We start from the raw sequence: 20,994 nt of genomic DNA, 5'->3' as shown, positions 1-20,994 counted from the left end.
TTTTTTAAAGTCAGAGTACCTAAACACCAGCTACATTTATAAGACCACCATCTGAATGCTCTTAAATCTCTTTAATAAAATCTAAAATAATAAATAAGAGTATTTTTAAGCATAATTTTCAACTCTCTGCTAATGAGACATTTATTATTTTAGATTTGTGTTATTTTCAACTTTATTTTACACTTTACTTACCATACCACTCTCGTGAACACATGCCCACAGCTTTAAGACCAACCATGCAATTAACCAATGACTACTAAAATTTCAATATTGAATGTGTGGTTTGGGTATCCCTCTGTTAAAACTGCCCAGCACGCCATCTGGTACGTACCTGTAATGGATATCAGTAGCCTGTGTGTCTTCTGGTCCCTTAAGCCATCCTTTCACGTAGATGTCACTCATCTTTTCGCCAGTGAAGAACGCATCATCCTCCAGAATCACATCATCTGTGTTCCAGATGATACACCTTAGTTCATAACTGAAAGGAAAATTTTGGAGAAGGTTTGGTCAGAGCCTTTATACATGTGGCCATCATACAGATTACAGTTCCAAGAGTTCCAAGGAAATGTTAGTAAAGACTTTGTAGAAATCTTCATATAGCAGGCCATCACAGACTACAGAGTTCATGACTGACAAACAAACATTGGAAAAGGCTCAATGTCTATAACGTTTTGTTGAAGGTTTGATACAAGCCTTTATACATTGGGATTCTTGACCTTGAACGTCCATCTTGGTTCTGCATGATTATTTTAATGCATAGAATCATACAGGGTTCATAACTGTCAAGGAAACATTGGATGTTGGCAGTTTTGTACAAAATTTCATAAAACTGGACATCATATAGACTATACTTCGTACATGTGACTATCAAAGACTACAAAATTCATAAATGACCAGGAAACACTAGATAGAGAAGGCTTTGCATAAGGCTTCACGGCAGGCATCACACAAATCATGTGCCGAGTTCATAACTGACAAGAAAACACTGGGGAAGACTTTGTACAAGTCTTCATACAGGAGGCCATCACAGACTATCACCATACAGGAAGCCATCACAGACTATCACCATACAGGAGGCCATCACAGACTATCACCATACAGGACGCCATCACAGACTATCACCATACAGGAGGCCATCACAGACTATCACCATACAGGAAAGCCATCACAGACTATCACCATACAGGAGGCCATCACAGACTATCACCATACAGGAGGCCATCACAGACTATCAACATACAGGAGGCCATCACAGACTATCACCATACAGGAGGCCATCACAGACTATCACCATACAAGAGGCCATCACAGACTATCACCATACAGGAGGCCATTACAGACTATCACTATATAGGACGCCATCACAGACCATCACCATACAACCATACAGGAGGCCATCACAGACTATCACCATACAAGAGGCCATCACAGGCTATCACCATACAGAAGGCCATCACAGACTATCACCATACAGGAAAGCCATCACAGACTATCACCATACAGGAGGCCATCACAGACTATCACCATACAAGAGGCCATCACAGACTATCACCATACAAGAGGCCATTACAGACTATCACTATATAGGACGCCATCACAGACCATCACCATACAACCATACAGGAGGCCATCACAGACTATCACCATACAAGAGGCCATCACAGGCTATCACCATACAGGAAGCCATCACAGACTATCACCATACAGGAAGCCGTCACAGACTGTCACCATACAAGAGGCTGTCACAGACTATCACCATACAGGAAGCCATCACAGACTGTCACCACACAGGAAGCCATCACAGATTATCACCATACTGGAGGCCATCACAGATTATCACCATACAGGAAGCCATCACAGACTATCACTATACAGGAGGCCATCACAAGCTCATGAAGAGATCTTTGGGAAAAGTGCTTCAATTTTGGCTTACAATTTACAGGACAAGACAGCACCTGGCTAAAACATATTTCAACTGAAAACAGGATACTCAAGCCTTCTAAAAAGTGTCATACTTTATTATTTTAATGAGATTTCATCAAATAACATGTAAAACAAAATCGCAATATTGCACAAATGACTAGTGTGAGTCGAGGCGGCCATCTTGAGAATTTTATTCCATCAAACACGTTGCCATCAGATTGCGTAGCCTAAGCTGTGATGTAGCCTTTACTCATTCACTTAAAGAAGTGACACATGACAGAACACGGAACTACTGCATAAGGCATCATTTTGGAATTGTTTACAACCGTTTAGTTGCGTGTAGTGGAAGGGCCATTTCACAAGGTGTTATAGGGCAGGTTGGTATCATTTACAAACCACCAGAGACGTAAAATCAGTTGATTTACAAGCCATGTAATACTCAACGATGATATCACAAATTGTGTCAGACAGTAACACATCGTCTTGGCTCAAACTGCATTCATCTCCCCTAATACATTATTTGTCATTCATTTCAGGACTTAGTTGGCAGTTTCTAAATCAGAAATATCAGAGTCAATGCAAAATTCATTTGGGATGCCGAAGGATTATGGGAATGAGAAGACGGTGTCTCATCAGACAACGCTTACAATGAATTAAATCTTAGGATATAATTTATTTTCTCTGAATTTATTTCATCTGAAGAACTTGAATTCCTTCCTTCATCTTTCTCGCATACAAGGGATGGTTTTTTTCTGTCTTCTTTTATAAAATGTAGTGAAATTATTGAAATGCCTTGTTCAAGCCGAGCTGCACGCTTTCTCTGATGTCTGCGATAACTAGGTCAGCACTGCTTTCATCTTAGAAGTCACCACTACAAAACTGAAGCATAAAATCCAGCCACAGTCGAATACCTAGATCAGCCCCATGCGCTTAAATTTATTTCCATTTGTTTCAGAATTGAGCATGAATCTAGTTATACAACAATCTTATTGTTATTTTGTAAACATTTAAAAGGGGTCAAAATCACCAGCACAACCCCTGCGGCTGTTGCCTAAACAAGGAATACCCCTGTCCCTTCCTGACCTGCCGCTTGGCCATTTACACAGGGTGGCTGGAGTTCCTCGTAAATGATATAGTAGGCCTACTGTATTAACAGTTCAAGCAGTGGAAGAAATATCCTTCTAGTATGTCCAGTTTCCTAGAAAACTATATTTATCACTTAAGTCTTTATCGCTGAAATCCACAACTTCTATCTGCCATAGGCTACTGCTTAGACTATTATATGGGAAACACCTTCGACTTAGAGAGCTAGAGTAAACGTGACGTTCTCGATAATGGAGACGAGCTGCAGGTGTGGGTCAAGGTGAAGTTTCAATAAACTTTTACTGGGTTGAAAAAAATCTAAAAAAATATTTAATGCCAGTTTAAGATACTCTGAATGGTACACTTTCAGTGGACATAAACATTAGTCAGGTGCTGTTTTTCACTTTAATCCTGATGTAAAATCAAAAGAATGAATTTTCTTCCAGCTGCCTGTACATCTATCTCTATTTTTAGTACAATTTGAGGATGATTAATTATTCATTACAATTAATTAATGGATGACTTGACACTTTACTGAATTTTGTCCGCTCGTTTCCTCATGCTTCAATCATCTCCATGGAATGAAGGTGGAATGAAATACATGCGACTTATACCATTTGCACATAATGCAAGAGAGCTTACCTTTTTGGTTTCCGTGGTGATATGTCAACAGGTGGTCCAGGGGGAGGCATATCCATAGGGAACATATCTACCCATAACTCAACTTTGCCCTACACAAAAGAATGATGTAACCTTTGTCATGTTTCATGCAGCCAAACAATCTTCTGACAAAACCAGAATAGAAAATTTTATTTATAATGGTAGGAAGTTATATGTATTGACACATATCCATTCTAGTAACCATTTTTTTTTCTTAAAATGCATGGTTATCTGGTTAACTTCACTATATAAATGGATTTTGTAAAAATTTCAAACAATCCACCACTTCCTTGTATATGTTATCTTTGTTTAATGATGTTCCAGATGAGGATAAAACACATGTTTAATACATACATTTGCTCAGCTAACAAATGTGTTCAACCCAAACTTTAGTCATATTTATATTTTTAATATATTCATAAATATTTTTAAAATACAGATTAAATGCATATGTTTACATATAAGCAACAAATTCATTGAAATAAATTTATTAGTCATGCAGCGCATCCTTATTTAGATCATTAGTATGCAAAAACGCTATACAACACAAGGTGAGGTTTTGTTTTTCCCTTTTCTTAGAAAAGACTATGAATGGTTAACATTTATTGTTCAAATTGTGGTTTGCTCAGAACTGTTCTTCAACAAGATTATCCACCAGTCATGTATCTGTCCTTTCTTTCGATGTATTCTACAAGTGCTACAATTTCAGGCTACATTTACCTGTCATGGAAAATCTACTTATAATCATTACTAATTGATTTTTTTTTTATTTGCTGAAGTGGGGAGGCAGGAATTGTATATGGAATTTACCTGTTCAATGCCCGGCTTCTTGGGGTTATACAGAGGCCGCGTCTCCACGTGTTCTGGTACCAGTTGACAACCCACATTAGGAATCTCCGCCCAATTATTGAGTACCGCTAGTGCCAGGTGCTCATCAGTAGCCTTCATCACACCTGCAATGGTTTATACAAGAGGACAAATGGCTAAATCATTTCACTGTGTCACTTCGCCAAGGACTGATGATATTATCTCCCTGTACTGTCTGGGTACCATCATGTCTCGACGCAAATCACTCCTGAGGAGGTCTCAAGATAGTAACAGAAAGAACATGCACTTTCACGTTACTAATCCATATCATTCCCTCACAAACGAATCATACAGATTCAGTTTGCTCAAAAAAAAAAACACATTTCATTATTCAGTTGCAAAAGAATTGGTTTTAATATTTGTGTCCATACATGTGACCATCATAATGTACCATATTACTGTTTATTTATTGACTTGATTGGAGTTTTACGCTGCGCTCAAAAATATTTCACATAAACAATGGTGGGCAGCATAATAGTGGAAAGAAACCAGGCAGAGTTAGCAAGGAAAACCATGACCATCTGCAGGTTGCTGGAAAATGTTCTCATGTATGACCGGAAGAGGACAGCATGAGCTGGATTTGAATGCATGAGCTGGATTTGAATGCATGAGCTGGATTTGAACACTTTGGTAAGAGGCCCATAAGTCACTGTTGACAATGTTATTATTCATGCCTACAATACTGGCTACTACTGTAGTAACAGCTTGCAGTTGCACATGCAGTTTGTGAAATAAACTGTTGATCTTCAGTTACATGTTTGAAGAAGGTTTTACCATGCACACCTCACAAAACAGCCAGTAATGTACAACGACCTTGTCCAAAACCTTGCTAACTATAAATGCTTTTCAATAATATGGCGCCACACGTTCACCATAGATCCAAGTCCTAGCAAACAATTTTATTGTCTGATGGAAAGGTCACATTTGTATTGTAAAGTTAGGGTAATAGGTAAAGTGAACCACTAAAAGAAAATGAAACCAAAATCGTCTGTTTTGACCGAATGCAGCACACACAACAGCTTTTTCAGGATTATGATGGGTTATGCTCATTGGTCCAAATTGAATACAGTATTTTACATTGTGAGTGAGGTCACTACCACAAAACACTGGCCATGCAATCTGCCCAATGTTCATCAGATATTAAACTCTGACCATGCCCAATAGCTGAATCCAACGGACAGATTCTGTTATTTAAAGTTGGTTCAACACATTGTTTTTCTCTTAACATCCAATGTGGTACTGTAACCAGTTGCCGCAACATGTGTAAACAGATCAATAAAACATTACAACCATTGTTTCGTAATCCAAACAGAATCCACTTATTTATTTATTTGATTGGTGTTTTACGCTGTACTCAAGAATATTTCACTTACACAACGGTGGCCAGCATTGTGGTGAGAGGAAACCACATGGAGCCCTGGATCAGACTTTATCACTAACAGCCACAGAGAAACCAGCATGAGCTGAACTTGGACACACAGCAACCGCATTGGTGGGAGGCCTCTGGGCCATAGTGCTGCGCTTGCATATTAATGGATATATTCGACAAAAACTCTCTTAGATGCCCTTCATAAATTCTGATCACAGTGCTCTTTTTCTAAGTACATGTACATGCATGATTCAAGAGGTCACCAGGTGCCTACAAAGGGCTTTAGTTTTTTGGGCTCTTTTTTGTTCCAGTTGGCACACACAAGATTTTCTCATGGTGATTTCTAGTGAGAATGTAAACACAATTATATGACACAAATGTACAGTTGCTCAACTATACCTAAATCAGACCTCCTAGGCTTTGGCCAGGTGCCACATACTTACACCTGACAAATACTGACAGCTCTCTCTCTCTTCCTCTCTCTCACATATAAGCTGCTACTTCAAAAAGTGCATTTATTTATTTATTTGATGTTTATTTTGTTGTTTAACACCTCACTGGTTGTTAATGTTTATGGATGAAGAAAACAGAAGCGCCTGTGGTAATCCATGACCATTGGCAAGTTACTTATGGACTTTCCAAATGTTGACCAACTGTTATATTGGTGGAAGACAAGTGGTATACAACGCTAGGCTTTGCAAACACCAACACAAACATCATCATCAAGTGACTGTCACTAAGGTCCACAGTGAGTGTCAATTCCCCCCAGGAAGGTCAGGATTGAATCTGCACCTCATGTGTTCGAGAAATTGAAAGGCAAAATTGTTTTAACTAAACACCCACCACTCACTCCCAAACATACTCTTATTTATTTATTTATCTATTTGATCGGTGTTTTACGCAGATTTCAAGAATATTTCACTTACATGATGGTGGCCAGCTTTATGGTGGGAGGAGACCAGGCAGAGGCCGGGGGAAACCCACGGCATTCCATACTTTTAATCATTGAGAATGTTAAAATTGAATGCAAACTGGTTGCACTGATAGGTAGTTTGGTCCACCAGATAACTAGTCCACTAATAAAAACCTTTTTCATACATGGATCACGAACTTCCACACCCTTCCAATGTGAATGACGAATCTTTTAATGATATCCCTAGCTAGCCTGCTCATTTAATCTGGCTGCCCTATGAAGAGTATTCTTCTGACCTCCAGCCCTAGGGTGGTCTGGGAAGCCCATCTCCCCCCCCCCCCCATCTACATGTATCACCTTCATTATTACCTAGTTTACTGATGTTGTTGCCATCCTGCACAATTAACTAATGAGAACTGTACAAGAAGAAGCATGCAACCTGGGATATTGTTCCAGGGACTAGCTTACCCTCCTGGTGCAATGTTTGGGGGGGGGGGGGGGGGGACAGCTAGAGCGATAAAAGGGTTTGTATGCAGGAAGTAAAAGCAGTGTGGTGAGATTTGGAAACAAAACAAACAAGAGAGGTGACAACTTTAAGATAATGAGCTAAATCAACAGGAGTTTTCCTGGTAGCCTGCTAGAGATCAGTGGGGAGAATGGCTAGCATCCAGTGAGCCATTTCCCTAATGATGAGAGCCGCCCTTGTGAAAACAGCCAGGGGATTGGCCCCTATGTTTGTGAGGTGCCCCCTCAGCTAGTGCTAGCCAGCCTGCAGCCAATTTCTCGGTATTTACTTATCAGATACTAGTGCAGCCTACAAGAACTGCTATAATTTCCTGAGAGTTGGGCAGAAACAACATTGGCATCAAACATGGCTGTTTGACTTAGATAAGGTTGCGGGCAAGCCAAACGAGGGTCATTCTCAGACAAAACCCTTAGAAGTGCAGAGTCGCTTCAGATGTGGAGCCAAAGGCCAGACAGGACAAAACAGACTAGTCACCTGGGCACTGACCTTAGAGCTGTCTGACTACAGACACTAGTCACTGGACATCCTGTGATATGTCCTTTTTCCTGAAGGTCAAAGTGGATGACAATGCCATCAACACCACATTGTCCACCTGGACATCCCAGGGTCACACCAGATCAGTTTGTAAACAACCCTGCTACAGTGATAAATAACCAATTTCCTGACAAGTCTATAATTATGTACTCTTCCAGACTCATCCCCTTCTATGTGGGTTCAACTTAGGCATCTCCACAAAAAATTTCAAACGTTACACAAAGCTTTTGATCCTCATGCAGGCTTTTTTATCATGTGAATAATAATTGTTATTTCAAATACAAATGGTGTATACAATGGAATGTTTAGATTAACTGATTAGCACCTGACCAATCAAATTCTTTACATAAGTGAATAAATAAACAACTCACAACTTCTTCCACATTTCAGGGTTACATGTAATAGATAGGTCTTGAAATGGCTATATCAGAGATATTTGGCAAAAAATGTTCTCAGGGCTAATCCAACGGAATTTTCACTATTATTTTAGAATAGCCCGGCTAATTTACCTTTCACCAAATATCAGCCTCGTCTGTCCATGTGTTACCATTCACCAATTGTAATAAAGTACCAAAAATATATAAACTGGGTCGCAATGAAACATTTCCAAGCTTTAGAATATTAGGAGTAAGAGTCTGATATTTACTGAAAGACAATAATATCTTCATAAATACAGACAATTTGACAGGCAAACATTTTTTTAGGCAAAATCTCCGGTGTAGCCTCTTTAAGCTGAATCTCTTTAAGAATGTATTTTTCAGTTTTATAAACTGTTTTTAAATTACTGAGATTAAAAAATGGCATGATTGTGACTATCCACAATTATATTTAGTGATCCCTGAAGTAAGAAACATTACAATGCACTATCATATGGTGCTAGCAGGTGGGTTAAACCTTGCTTAGTATGGTACTTGTTATAAAAGCTGTACCCTTAATGCTGCAATATATGGACTCCCATATGGAAAGTATTGAGAAATGAAAAGCGGTATATAACACAAATCAAGGCCTGGAACAAACAACCAGTGGTTTCTTTCCTATGGCAGGTGAGAAAAACATTGAGGTGGCCTCTAAGACAAACTGGCCACCTCTAAACCACTCCCAGGGCCGGTGTTTACACAAGGCATGTGTAGCCAAAAGTTTAAACATGTCAACACACCATCAAAAACATGCAAGGCCTGTGAGCAATTTAAACTCCAAGCAGAAACATTCAACAAACTCCCAGCAATTTGAAATTGTTTTAGGGAGAATTTAGTGTAAGGTTTCCTCTGCTGTCTATAAACTAAGATTGCTTCATCTGGGAACAATTGCGAGCAGTCAGGCTTGTTGGTTGTGGACACGCTAGTCAGAAGAGCGAGGACATTGCATAAAGCCCTGGCAGTGTGGGGGCATAACTGAGATTGTACACCGGGGGAACCCTTACATAGGGGAACACCTCGGGCACACCATACTGTGTGAAGTCCCTCAGCTGGTATTTCTCAGAAAGGTGGTCGTTCGCTACTATAACCATGTCCTCAGATTTACTCAAGAAATATCCGTGTCCCCTCAAAACGCAGGATCTCCAGACATGTTAATAGGGGACATGGAAACTGACATGACCTCGACAGCCAATCACCAACCGCACCTGGTTCTGCTTAACGTCAAGTCACCCTTGTTCTTGCTCGTTTGATCTGTCAACTGTCTCAGGTGACACAGTTAGCACATGGCGGAACACACTGTTGCTCAGAACACATGTTTTAAGAAACTATGCTTCTGTCCAGGAGAAAAAAAAAAGATCATACTTGTTTTCATGAGCGATCTGTATGATATTATATTAAGAACCATAATATAATCCAAAATTCAACAAATCCATGAAATAAGTGAAATATTCTTGAGCACTGCATAAAACACCTATCAAATAATCAAAAAAAAAACCCATTAATAATAATAAACAAATTAATGAAACGAACACCAGTTTAATTCTAGGTAACGGGGCTGTGAATAATCACTTTTCCAACTGATTTGTGTTACAATGCAGTTACTCAAGACGTAACCTAATGACAAAACAACTGCACCTAACTTTAGAGTTAGCTTTCACAGATGAAACAGCTCGCATTCTTGAGGATGAACCTATTACAACCCTTGGTCAACATGACACTGAGCAGGAAGTCATTTGTAAAAAAATGATCCAAATTTCCAGTTTTAGATATTTTAGATATACAAGCATATTATGCTTTAGAAATAACCCTTTCAAGACAACTTTTGGCAAAGACACTTTGTACCAGATGAGGCTTTGCACGAGTTGCCCAGGTTAGCAATGAGACATTGTGCAGGTTGAGAGTTTGGCAGTGAGACCATGTAAGGTGGAAACTTTGCGGAAGATGAGATTGGACAGATTGGTAATGATACCTTGCATGAGTCGAGACTGCATGAGTTGAGACGTTGCATGACTTGAGACTTTGCACAAGTTGGCAATGAGGCCTTGCATGAGCTGAGACTTTGCACAAATTGGCAATGAGGCCTTGCACGAGTTGAGACTTTGAACCAGTTGAGGCTTTACATATACAGCTTGATAATTCTTTGCACGAGTTGAGACTTTTGCATAACTACATCAGCTGTCTTTCAATACCCACTATACTACCAAGTTCCATAAACAAATACAAAAATGCTACCCCTTCCCTCCACAGCCCAGGCTAAGCAATTGTCCTCCAGCCACCCTGGGAAAAATCCCCGGGGTTATGACACGCATGTAGCGGTGGTGCAATCGTCTGTCACTTAGCCCCTTCCACATCTGCGAACAGTTACACAATATGGACTCAATCTGCTCCCACAAACCACACAGCTTTGCCTCATAAATATCCAATTTATGTGCGAGACTTTTTAATCCTGCTCATTTTTTGATGTGGTTTGGAATGTGCTTTGTTTATAATCTTATTTAAGGGCCATTTCTCCTTTCTTACAAACCCCATGTTAAAGACCATATGGGCACAGTATGCACAGTTTATTTATTAGTGGCCATGAGTTGATCAAAATGTACTGTTCAATGGTGATTAATTGGATTAACGATGTTGTTCAACCCCGCAACTTACATTTATCTAATTAGAAGGCAACAGGTAATTCAGAGCCTATCCTAATACCTCAACCTTTTAGCAGGTAAAAGAGCAATTTTCAATGCAATTTATGCACATTTGTAATTTGATTTTGGAGAGAACACTGCATTGGCTGGATTTATCGGCCAATTTTCAGAGCTTCACAAAAAGTCCAATTTTATCAGTCTTCACCAAATAATGCATTCAGAATATGCTTGAATAAACACTTTGCAAGCACATGCAACAGTTCAAGAATTATACAGTAGTTAGAAAAAAGATGTTGTAGTTACAGTTTCCACATTGAAACATTAATGCCATAAACTGGAAATTGAGTCGCTGTTTTGTAACGAGGTAATTACTACCTACAGTATGATTTCAGAAAAACAGACACATGCTTAGTTAATCAAATGTTTGTTAAGACTATTACTTGAATCACAAACTGGTTCTTATATGGAGGGTGTTACTTTCCTCTATTCTCCCTGGACTTGCTTATAAAATTAGTAAAAAATCTTAAGAAGTTCTTTTGCAAATTTAAGAAATTCATTTTAGAATGATTAACGAAATGTATACCTATATGCTGCACTGAGCACATTCAAAGTGGTTCTGGGTAAGTATGACATTTGTGCTTAAATTACCCTGCAAAGGCATAAATTAGTTTATTTTACAAACAGCACCTCAGAATATAAAAAAATACAGCATTGACAGTAAAACCAGAGCAGAGATGACAATGTGATAGTTGGAAAATGAACACACGTAAGGGGCAAAATACGGCCTTATCAATTTACCTCAGTCAGGGTTTTATTTTAACTGCTCATGAAAATGCTTAAATAGCAGCAAATTAAATGCCCCAACCACCATAGCTTAAGGACAATTAGGTAAAAAATATAGTGATGTTAACTGCTATATAACAGGCATCCCTGGTGTAGGATTACACGAAATGCCATAATGCCATCAAATTTAATACACACACAAATTATAGCAATGTGCAAAATGTTAGAGACTAATGTTGAAAATAGTATAGCAGTGCAAGGTTTCTGTGGTACATGTATCAGGTGTAGTCATACGACACAAATGCAAGTAACTTCCCTATTACTTAGTACCAAATTGTAACAGATCAGACAAAAGCAGGACATATAAATTATAATGCTGACTTGGGTAAGATCATCCACCATATAATCAATCAGGTTTTTAATTCATCTCTCCTGGATCTCCACAAATAGTTACAGAAGTGCTACAGCGAGACTGAGCTCAGTCTGTACAGGCTGTCTACCATGCTTCAACCCCTGTCAACTGACCATGATGTATGAGGTATGGTACTGTTAGTGAGTAGGGCCCTGGGGCACGTCCCCGTGAGTCACAGGTGAGCACTTGTCACCTGTCCAGGTAATGTTGGTCCCTAACGAGACCCCAGCTGGCCACTTACACAAACATTACAACATGCCAGGTCTAGTCTCATTACCTCTCGGGATGAAGGCTAATAAAGCCCGCTTGATAGTTCCTCTGCAAGATCACATGTGACAAGCTCATGACAGCATAATACATCAACAACCTTAACGAGCCCCATCATTAAAACCTCCCAAATGTCCCCTTCCATGGAGTTACTATGCGGACTGAAAGGCCTGCTCCTGTTATTCGTGGTGCAATCTAACATGGGGCTGTGACGCAACATCACAGGCTACAAATCACTGTCAACCGACAAAAATCACAGTACTTAGTGAAGGTGCAATCCTAAACGAGGAAGTATACAGGAAAGAATGACATCATGCAAAATCATCCCAAAACAGGAAGTCTAAAGAAAAAAACAGGCATTATCCAAAAGCAAGAAATCTACAAGACAGACAGACGTCATGTATTACTTTTTGAAGAAGTTTTTGACTTGTTTGTTTGCTAATTGTTTTGTTGGGTTTTCACATCATTTGTTTATTTCACTGGAGTCTTATGCTGTACTCAAGAATGATTCATTTCTATGACACTGGCCTGCAATTATGCTAGGAGGAAACTGAGCAGAGCGCTGGGGAAACCTGCAGCCATCTACAGCTTTTTGGGCAGGCCTTCCCACATGTCACTTGAGAGGAAGCCAGCATCAACTGGACTTGAACTCACACTGTTTGAGAGGCTCCTCTGCGCTCACTGTGATGCCCTAGCATGCTAACCACTCAGCCTCGAAGGCCCCCACCCCCATCACTTCTCAAGATTCCACACCATGATCTGGCCTAATATTACCGGATCACTATGTTATCTAACTGATGCTAGCCCGATGACATAACATGTACAGTGCCGCTTTATTTAGCATATTCATCAGCTTCCAATGGGGTTCACAAGCCCTCTGCAAAGGGAAGCAAATCTTCCAACTGATATAACATCATGCTCTCGACCTACTTGAATAACAATTCAAGTCACTCCAATGACAATTCAAGTGATCAGAAATAATGGTCTGGTGGTTTGGTTTGGTTTGTTTTTTTCAAGCTCTACTCTTGCTTTCCAGACTATTTTTGTCAAACCATGGGGTCTCCCTGTAGCAGGTCAGCTCCCAAAGACACCATGCCTATAGTGATACCTCAATGAAACACCCTGCTGAGGACACGAGACACAGTACAGATAGAAATACATGGATCAATCCAAGTCATTTGTAAAGTTTTGCGCAAAAATTAACAAATGACCAACAGTCAAGATAGAGAACTGCATCACGAATGTGCATTATAAGGCAATGCAAATTTTACCTCCATTTTGTGAAATGGTCTTGTGATTGGAATGTCCATTTTGGTAGGCGGCTGGTTCATACATGTCTCTTTTGACACATATATCTAATATTTTAACCCATCACTAGGAGTAAAACTGTTATGCAACCCTAACTTACCACTTTCGTCTTCAATCTCATTAGGTGCCGTGAAGATGCGGTTGCCCACCCGCACCTTGCCGGGCTGGTAATGTGGCCCGTCCAGTTTGTTGTCTTTCGCCAGCTTGGCCAGAATCTGGGTAGGTTTCTGAGGGTCTCTCCAGGCATTGTACCCGTGACTGTCAACAGATAAAGAAAGGCACAGTCAATCAACGGCAAATGGTCAACAATAACATTGCAATTTCAAAATCATTAACAATGTCATTTTGGCAAAAGAATTTCATATAATACATGTTTACAATTAAATCAACGGCCTTTGTTCTACTCCTCACATGAAAACAACAAAAACAAAATGTACTCATGCACGAAGTCCCTTCCATACATTTCATTCTTGTGTATGCATCTATGTAAGCAGACATATTTTCAAAAGTCAAACAATTTGTGGATTTGAAATATTGTCCTGTAGATTTATTTGTTTACATCATGGCATTTAAAAGGCAGACAAAAACAGTCACAAAAACTGTTTTCATTAAATAATTTATTTGGAATTTTAGCTTCACCATACAAAGCATTTAACATGTTTTTTTAACACAAGGACCTGTTTAAACCATAGTTAAGTGATGTAAAGCCACATCCTTTTCTTCCTAAGAGTTTCCCTTAGTTATCTCTGCAACATTTTGAAAAGAGTTTTTTTTCTGTAAAATCATCTCTGATGAATATCTCAGGATCATTCATAGAAGTTTTTAACAGATTTTTGGGTGCTCAAAATAATGCAAAAGCCCAAAATAATCCAAAAAAAGCCTAAGAAAGTAATTTTGAAATTTCTGGGTATGAAGAAATGAGGGAAAAAAATAGAAAGAAAGAAATAATTTCAAGTATTTCTGGACACAGTTCTCTGTTGCATTTCATTTGAGGCACAGATTATTTTTGAATTCGTGTACACTTAAATGTCCAATGTGACAAACTGCAATATTTTACGTAAATAATTGGAGGAAACTGGTCAGCAGAGACCCCAGACAGAACCAGGCAGTGAACAAAATGATACAATCCAGATCCCAGAGAAAACAAAACATAATTCAGAGGAAACCACTCAAAACCCAGAGGAAACCAACACAAAGAACGTAGCATACACATACTGCTGGAGGCAACACCAAAGTTAAGGAATCTAGAGCCAGACGCTACACATTACCTGAATTACAGACACATACAAGACATTAATTTTCTGTACCCAGTAATTTTCTGTATTAATTTGTCTATATCCAGTTTAATACAGTACAGCTGACCCATTGTATTAATTACGTGGTTCATGAACAACAGGATACGGTAATATATGGTGTCAATAACCATCATCTTGGGCAAGCCATCAGTCAAGACTGATGTATTGGCCAGTTGCTTCACCAACATCAATGTTATCAGATCTGATCAGGGGAGATAACCTACTTGACATCATGCATATGGCATCAGCTGCAAGATACAGGAATATACACGTCCCCCACATGACAGTTACTGTCCAATGAAAACCGGAGAATTTTGTCTGATGCAGGACAAGTACATGAGAATGTACACTGTATGAAGTGGGAGACACTTATCAGTAAGAGAGAGTATACACCCTGGCCCGACATGGTAAACAGTTCTTAAAACACTTGTTATCTGGAGGGGAGTGTTTATGAAAGGAAATGGGGGAAGGGTATTGTGGGGGAGTGGGTACAGGGGAGTGGGGAGGGTGTACAGGGAAAGGCCAAGAGGTTATAAACTGGAATTAATCTGATTTGGACTGAAGTTGTTGACCTTCAGCCTGCTGGTCTTGTGACAAAAAATGGTTATGTTTGGTGTAGCAATAACAGCTGACAAATCCAATACACTTCCACTGCAAAACAGATTTTTTTTTCTCTTTTCCACATAGGCGTCCCTTCACCGGTCCTGTTGTGACTGGCTTTTAAGACATCTCAGCAAGGGGCAAGGAGATTTGTTTGTATTCCTGGGGCTGATATTAAAAGAGTTCTTGTTGGGAGAAGTGGATGGGGTATGTGAAATTCGCGTGAAAGCTTGCCCCCAAGCTGTGCGGCTGTTAAACCTGGGCTATGATTACCTAAACAGTAGTCATATCTAAATGAATCTGAACTCGTCAGCAAGGGCTTGATCCATCACAGGTCTAGACTATGAACACATCAGCAGCCAGTCTATCACTGACCTGCCCATCTTCATCACCTCTATGATTTATAGGTTTTGTTCCTCTGCCACTCCCTGGATGTTTGCTCTTTCTGCACAAGTCTAGTGTGTATACTTTGAGACATACTCTGAGCTTGTTTTCTTACATACTTGGTGTGACTAGTTTTTTGAATGGTGACCCGTTATGTGTGCTGATTTGTGAAAATGTCATGTGTAATTACTACAGGATATGTCTGGAGTGTTCATTCTGCACATCTCAAGTGTGTTAATTTCTGGACAAGTGTTTTGGTACTTATTCCTATATATGGCTAGTGAGTTTTTTCTTCGAAATATCAGAAACAAATCACACACCTGACATGTCAAATGTTCTCACTTTCCAAACATGTCAGGTGAGCCTTTTTCTGTACATGTCAGGTATACCTTTTTCTGGAATGTGTGATTCTCTGGATAGGTGTAGACATTTTGAACATGTCGTGTTCAGGTTTCTCGACATGTCAGGTGTCCAGGTTTATGGATATGTTGAGTGTTCAGGTTTCTGAACAGTGTTCAGGTTTGTGGACATGTCAGGTGTTCAGGTTTGTGGACATGTCAGGTGTTCAGGTTTGTGGACATGTTGGGTGTTCAGGTTTGTAGACATGTCAGGTGTTCAGGTTTGTGGACATGTCAGGTGTTTGGGTTGTGGACATGTCGAGTGTTCAGGTTTGTGGACATGTCGGGTGTTCAGGTTTGTGGACATGTTGGGTGTTCAGGTTTGTGGACATGCAGGATGTTCAGGTTTGTGGACATGTCGGGTGTTCAGGTTTGTGGACATGTCGAGTGTTCAGGTTTGTGGACATGTCAAGTGTTCAGGTTTGTGGACATGTAGGATGTTCAGGTTTGTGGACATGTAGGATGTTCAGGTTTGTGGACATGTCGGGTGTTCAGGTTTGTGGACATGTAGGGTGTTCAGGTTTGTGGACATGTAGGGTGTTCAGGTTTGTGGACATGTTGGGTGTTCAGGTTTGTGGACATGTCAGGTGTTCAGGTTTTGTGGACATGTCAGGTGTTCAGGTTTGTGGACATGTTGGGTGTTCAGGTTTGCGGACACATAGGGTGTTCAGGTTTGTGGACATGTAGGATGTTCAGGTTTGTGGACATGTAGGGTGTTCAGGTTTGTGGACATGTCAGGTGTTCAGGTTTGTGGACATGTTGGGTGTTTAGGTTTGTGGACATGTCAGGTGTTCAGGTTTTGTGGACATGTTGGGTGTTCAGGTTTGTGGACATGTAGGATGTTCAGGTTTGTGGACATGTCGAGTGTTCAGGTTTGTGGACATGTCAGGTGTTCAGGTTTGTGGATTAAAGATTATAATATTTTGAGACTGACCACTGTGTGCGACATATGAGCCAGGGGATATTGTGGATTAAAGACAATCATATTTTGAGACTGACCACTGTGTGTGACATATGAGCCAGGGGATATTGTGGATTAAAGACAATCATATTTTGAGACTGACCACTGTGTGCGACATATGATCCAGGGGATATTGTGGATTAAAGACAATCATATTTTGTGACTGACCACTGTGTGCGACATATGAGCCAGGGGATATTGTGGATTAAAGACAATCATATTTTGAGACTGACCACTGCATGCGACATATGAGCCAGGGGATATTGTGGATTAAAGACAATCATATTTTGAGACTGACCACTGTGTGCGACATATGAGCCATGGGATATTGTGGATTAAAGACAATCATATTTTGAGACTGACCACTGCATGCAACATGAGCCAGGGGATACTGTGGATTAAAGACAATCATATTTTGAGACTGACCACTGCATGCGACATATGAGTCAGGGGATATTGTGGATTAAAGACAATCATATTTTGAGACTGACCACTGCATGCGACATATGAGCCAGGGGATATTGTGGATTAAAGACAATTTAGAATGTACCATGCAATATGACAAGGGAGCTAGGGTATGCTGTTGTTATAGACAACTATGCTTTGAAACCCTCCACAGGGACAAGAAGAGGTCACGCTAAAGGACTTGTGCTGTCAGAATTCTGTTGGGCAGTCAATGGGAATTTGTCCTACAACATCAACGATTGAGTCAACAGCCCAAGGCGAGCAACCCTCCCAGAAGCCTAATTCAATTTCCCCACCAATCGCTCGGCTCCCGAGGCTAAACTAAGTTAATCAGAATTAGTGGCCCTGCTGTGTTTGCAGAGGAGATGGAACAAATTCCCCGAGAATTGGTTTGGGACATGCAAAGCTGTCTTTCTCCCCAGATGCAAATAGTTCTTCAATTGGCAGGCCCCTTTTCAGGGTCTAGCAGGCGGGTGGAGGGTTTGCTGACAGTGGGGGCGAGCTCGGAACTTCAGTAATCATCAACCATGTTAACCGACAAATGTGAGTCACAACTGACAAGACGGCAAACAAAATAGCATTACCAAACATTTATTGGCAAGGCTGCTTTGAGAATTGTGGCCCAATTGAGTTTGCTTCTCTCACCCAATGCAAGAGCTACGTAATCATTTTCGACAACAGCCATTATTTTGGGAGCCGCAGGAAAAAGGCCTCAAGCTCCATAAGAAGTAAACATTTAACCAGATAATTTATCCTGTCCTGTCGAAACATTAGCAAAGGACATGTTATACAATGTGTTCTTTTTACAGTTAATATGAAATTATATGAAAAGTGAAATAATCTCATTTATGCACGAACCACAAATATTTCAGTTCACTTTATTGATGATTAAGAGCCTGATATTTAGAAATACTGTTATTTTTGCCAACACATATGCATGTAGGCCTATATCAATATTTATATGGCATTTAATAATAATAAAAAAATAAGAAAAAAATAAGTATCAAAATTCGTATACACGTACATACAGCTTTGGAAATCCCAAAAGCAGTGAAGCTAGTTAGCAGAAGTACTGTATGTAATTTGAATTTGTCAGATTTAGAGACATGTATATGAGGAAGTCGCTTGAAGTTCAAGAACATTGGTTTATTTATTTGATTGGTATTATACGGAATACTCAAGAAGTTCGAGAGTAAATTTTATTTTAAATTTTAGTGAGAAGTCAATTACATAGCTAAGACTTCAAAACTGCAAATAAATGTAGGTTATATTGTTAACATCACTAGTCTTATCTTATCTCAGCAATAAGAAAGATGGTGTGATGAAGTGAAAAGTAGCAATTAATGTGATATTATGCTGTCTAAAATAACTTGAGAGAAATCCCCCCTTAACGAAAACCAACACATTCACAGAATTTATATGCAACACTACAGTAAACTGGCTAAATTTATGCATGGAGCAAGTTTACAAAGTTGATCAGAGCAGTCACAGAACGAATCTGCATGCCTATATCTCAAGGGGTCATAACAGCCAATATAAATCAAGGAAATAATTAAATAACCCACACATTTTTTGTAATTAAAACTGTTCTATATTTAGAGCAATTAATGTATGGAAATCTAAGTGTGATAGATCCATATTAATAGTTAATGGTTAATATTTTGCAGAAACATGGGATAAAAATATACATGTAGATATACAACAAAACATACATGTAATATATAATTATAAATACCTCAAAATTTCTATATGACACTGCCCAAGCAGGAACATATCTACATGTAGCATATAGAGAAGAAAAAAAACCAAGTCTTTTCAATATGAATATCTTTAAAAAGGGCAATTAAGTACCATGAACTGCATGCACATGTAGATTCAGAACTGGAGACTCCAGCATAAAGCCTTAGAGTATGGTGGTAGGAATGGCAAATGTGTTGGTAATGCTTTGAATGGCATTTTAGCTTTTCCAGGCAGCGTGACAAGTCAATCTCTGTGTTGAATAATTAGGTAAAGTTTTGTAAAGAAAAAACGATTGAGAAAAAATGTGAGAGTTGTTTTTTTTTTTTTTTTTTTTTTCGGGGAACTTTTTTGTGGAATTTTTTCTTGTGCCGCAAAAAGTTTCAGCGGTTTTTATCACATGTTAGATTGTATCGGGACAAATTCCTTCACACCCTGCCTCAACGCCCTGCTGGCTCTAGTGTGGAGGTCAAAGGTCAGCCTCAAAAAGGTCAAAGGTGAGCACTTACAGTTCGTATGTCTTGGCGAGTCCACATGTGGCCCTGTGACGACTGTAAAAACGGTTCTCCAAGTCAATTTTCGTCTCGCCTATGAGATCATCCATGCCGACCAAGTCCCAGTCATAGATTTGCACCGTCAACAAACTCTCCATGGGAAATGTGGCATCAAACTCAAAACATCTACGGAGGAAAAAATAACACCAGATTTCAGACGCGCCTACACCCAAAGTATTTCTACCATAATAAGGTAGTCTGAGATTCACATTAATTTGACTTCATCAGTACTTCATTAACAGCAATAATAGGCCTGTCCGGAAAGAAGTTCATGAAAAACATACTACGTATGTAGATGTCTACTTATTTTCTTTTTACACAAACAAATGACGGCAACATAACATAATTGAATTTGACTCCAAAGAAAACATAACATTCTTCCACTCATCAACCTGACAGAATAGCCATCAGAAAAGTGGAATGTTCTTCAGTACAGAGTAAAACAATATTCAAAACAACTAAGTATTACATCGGCAGAACCACGTCCACATTGGCAATCAATCATTATGGTAAGAACACACTGAACAAGGGCTCATGCGAGCAACCCCTCCCTCTCCATCAATGTCACCACACAATTTTTCCTCAGTGTGCCTGATTTTTATCTCAAGACAGGGGATTTAATAGTTACAATTTCATTTCATCTGTTATCTCAAAACACAGATTTTATAGTCACAATGCATTTCATGTATTTTTATCTCAAGCACAGATTGAGTGGTTACAATGTAATTTAAGTATTTTTATCTCCAAACATCAGCAGTATTTCCCCAGAACTGTATCACTGCCACACTTGTAATAGGAGAAATACAAATTGAAAAAAAGATTGTTCAAGGGAACATTTCCAAAATGTTAAAAAAATTAACTTGTTCATGGAAAGTCTTGCTGGAACTGTTCGTGTAATAGATA

General features: G+C 39.4%; 1 protein-coding gene across 1 annotated transcript in view; it reads right to left on the bottom strand.

Moving 5' to 3' along the window:
- LOC135469799 (otoferlin-like) overlaps nt 1-20,994 on the bottom strand; it is a 78,548-nt gene that overhangs the window by 16,062 nt on the left and 41,492 nt on the right. Inside the window, exons 26-30 of the mRNA XM_064748402.1 lie at nt 20,047-20,217; nt 13,798-13,955; nt 4,477-4,619; nt 3,649-3,737; nt 332-478 (exon numbers count right to left, since the gene is read on the bottom strand). Coding sequence (XP_064604472.1) covers nt 332-478; nt 3,649-3,737; nt 4,477-4,619; nt 13,798-13,955; nt 20,047-20,217 — 708 coding nt within the window. The remainder of the gene's footprint in view (nt 1-331; nt 479-3,648; nt 3,738-4,476; nt 4,620-13,797; nt 13,956-20,046; nt 20,218-20,994) is intronic.

The sequence above is a fragment of the Liolophura sinensis genome, chromosome 7 (genome assembly GCF_032854445.1).
Source record: "Liolophura sinensis isolate JHLJ2023 chromosome 7, CUHK_Ljap_v2, whole genome shotgun sequence".
Lineage (NCBI taxonomy): Eukaryota > Metazoa > Mollusca > Polyplacophora > Chitonida > Chitonidae > Liolophura > Liolophura sinensis.
Note: the sequence above shows the minus strand (reverse complement) of the source record. Positions and strands in the feature narration are given on the sequence as shown.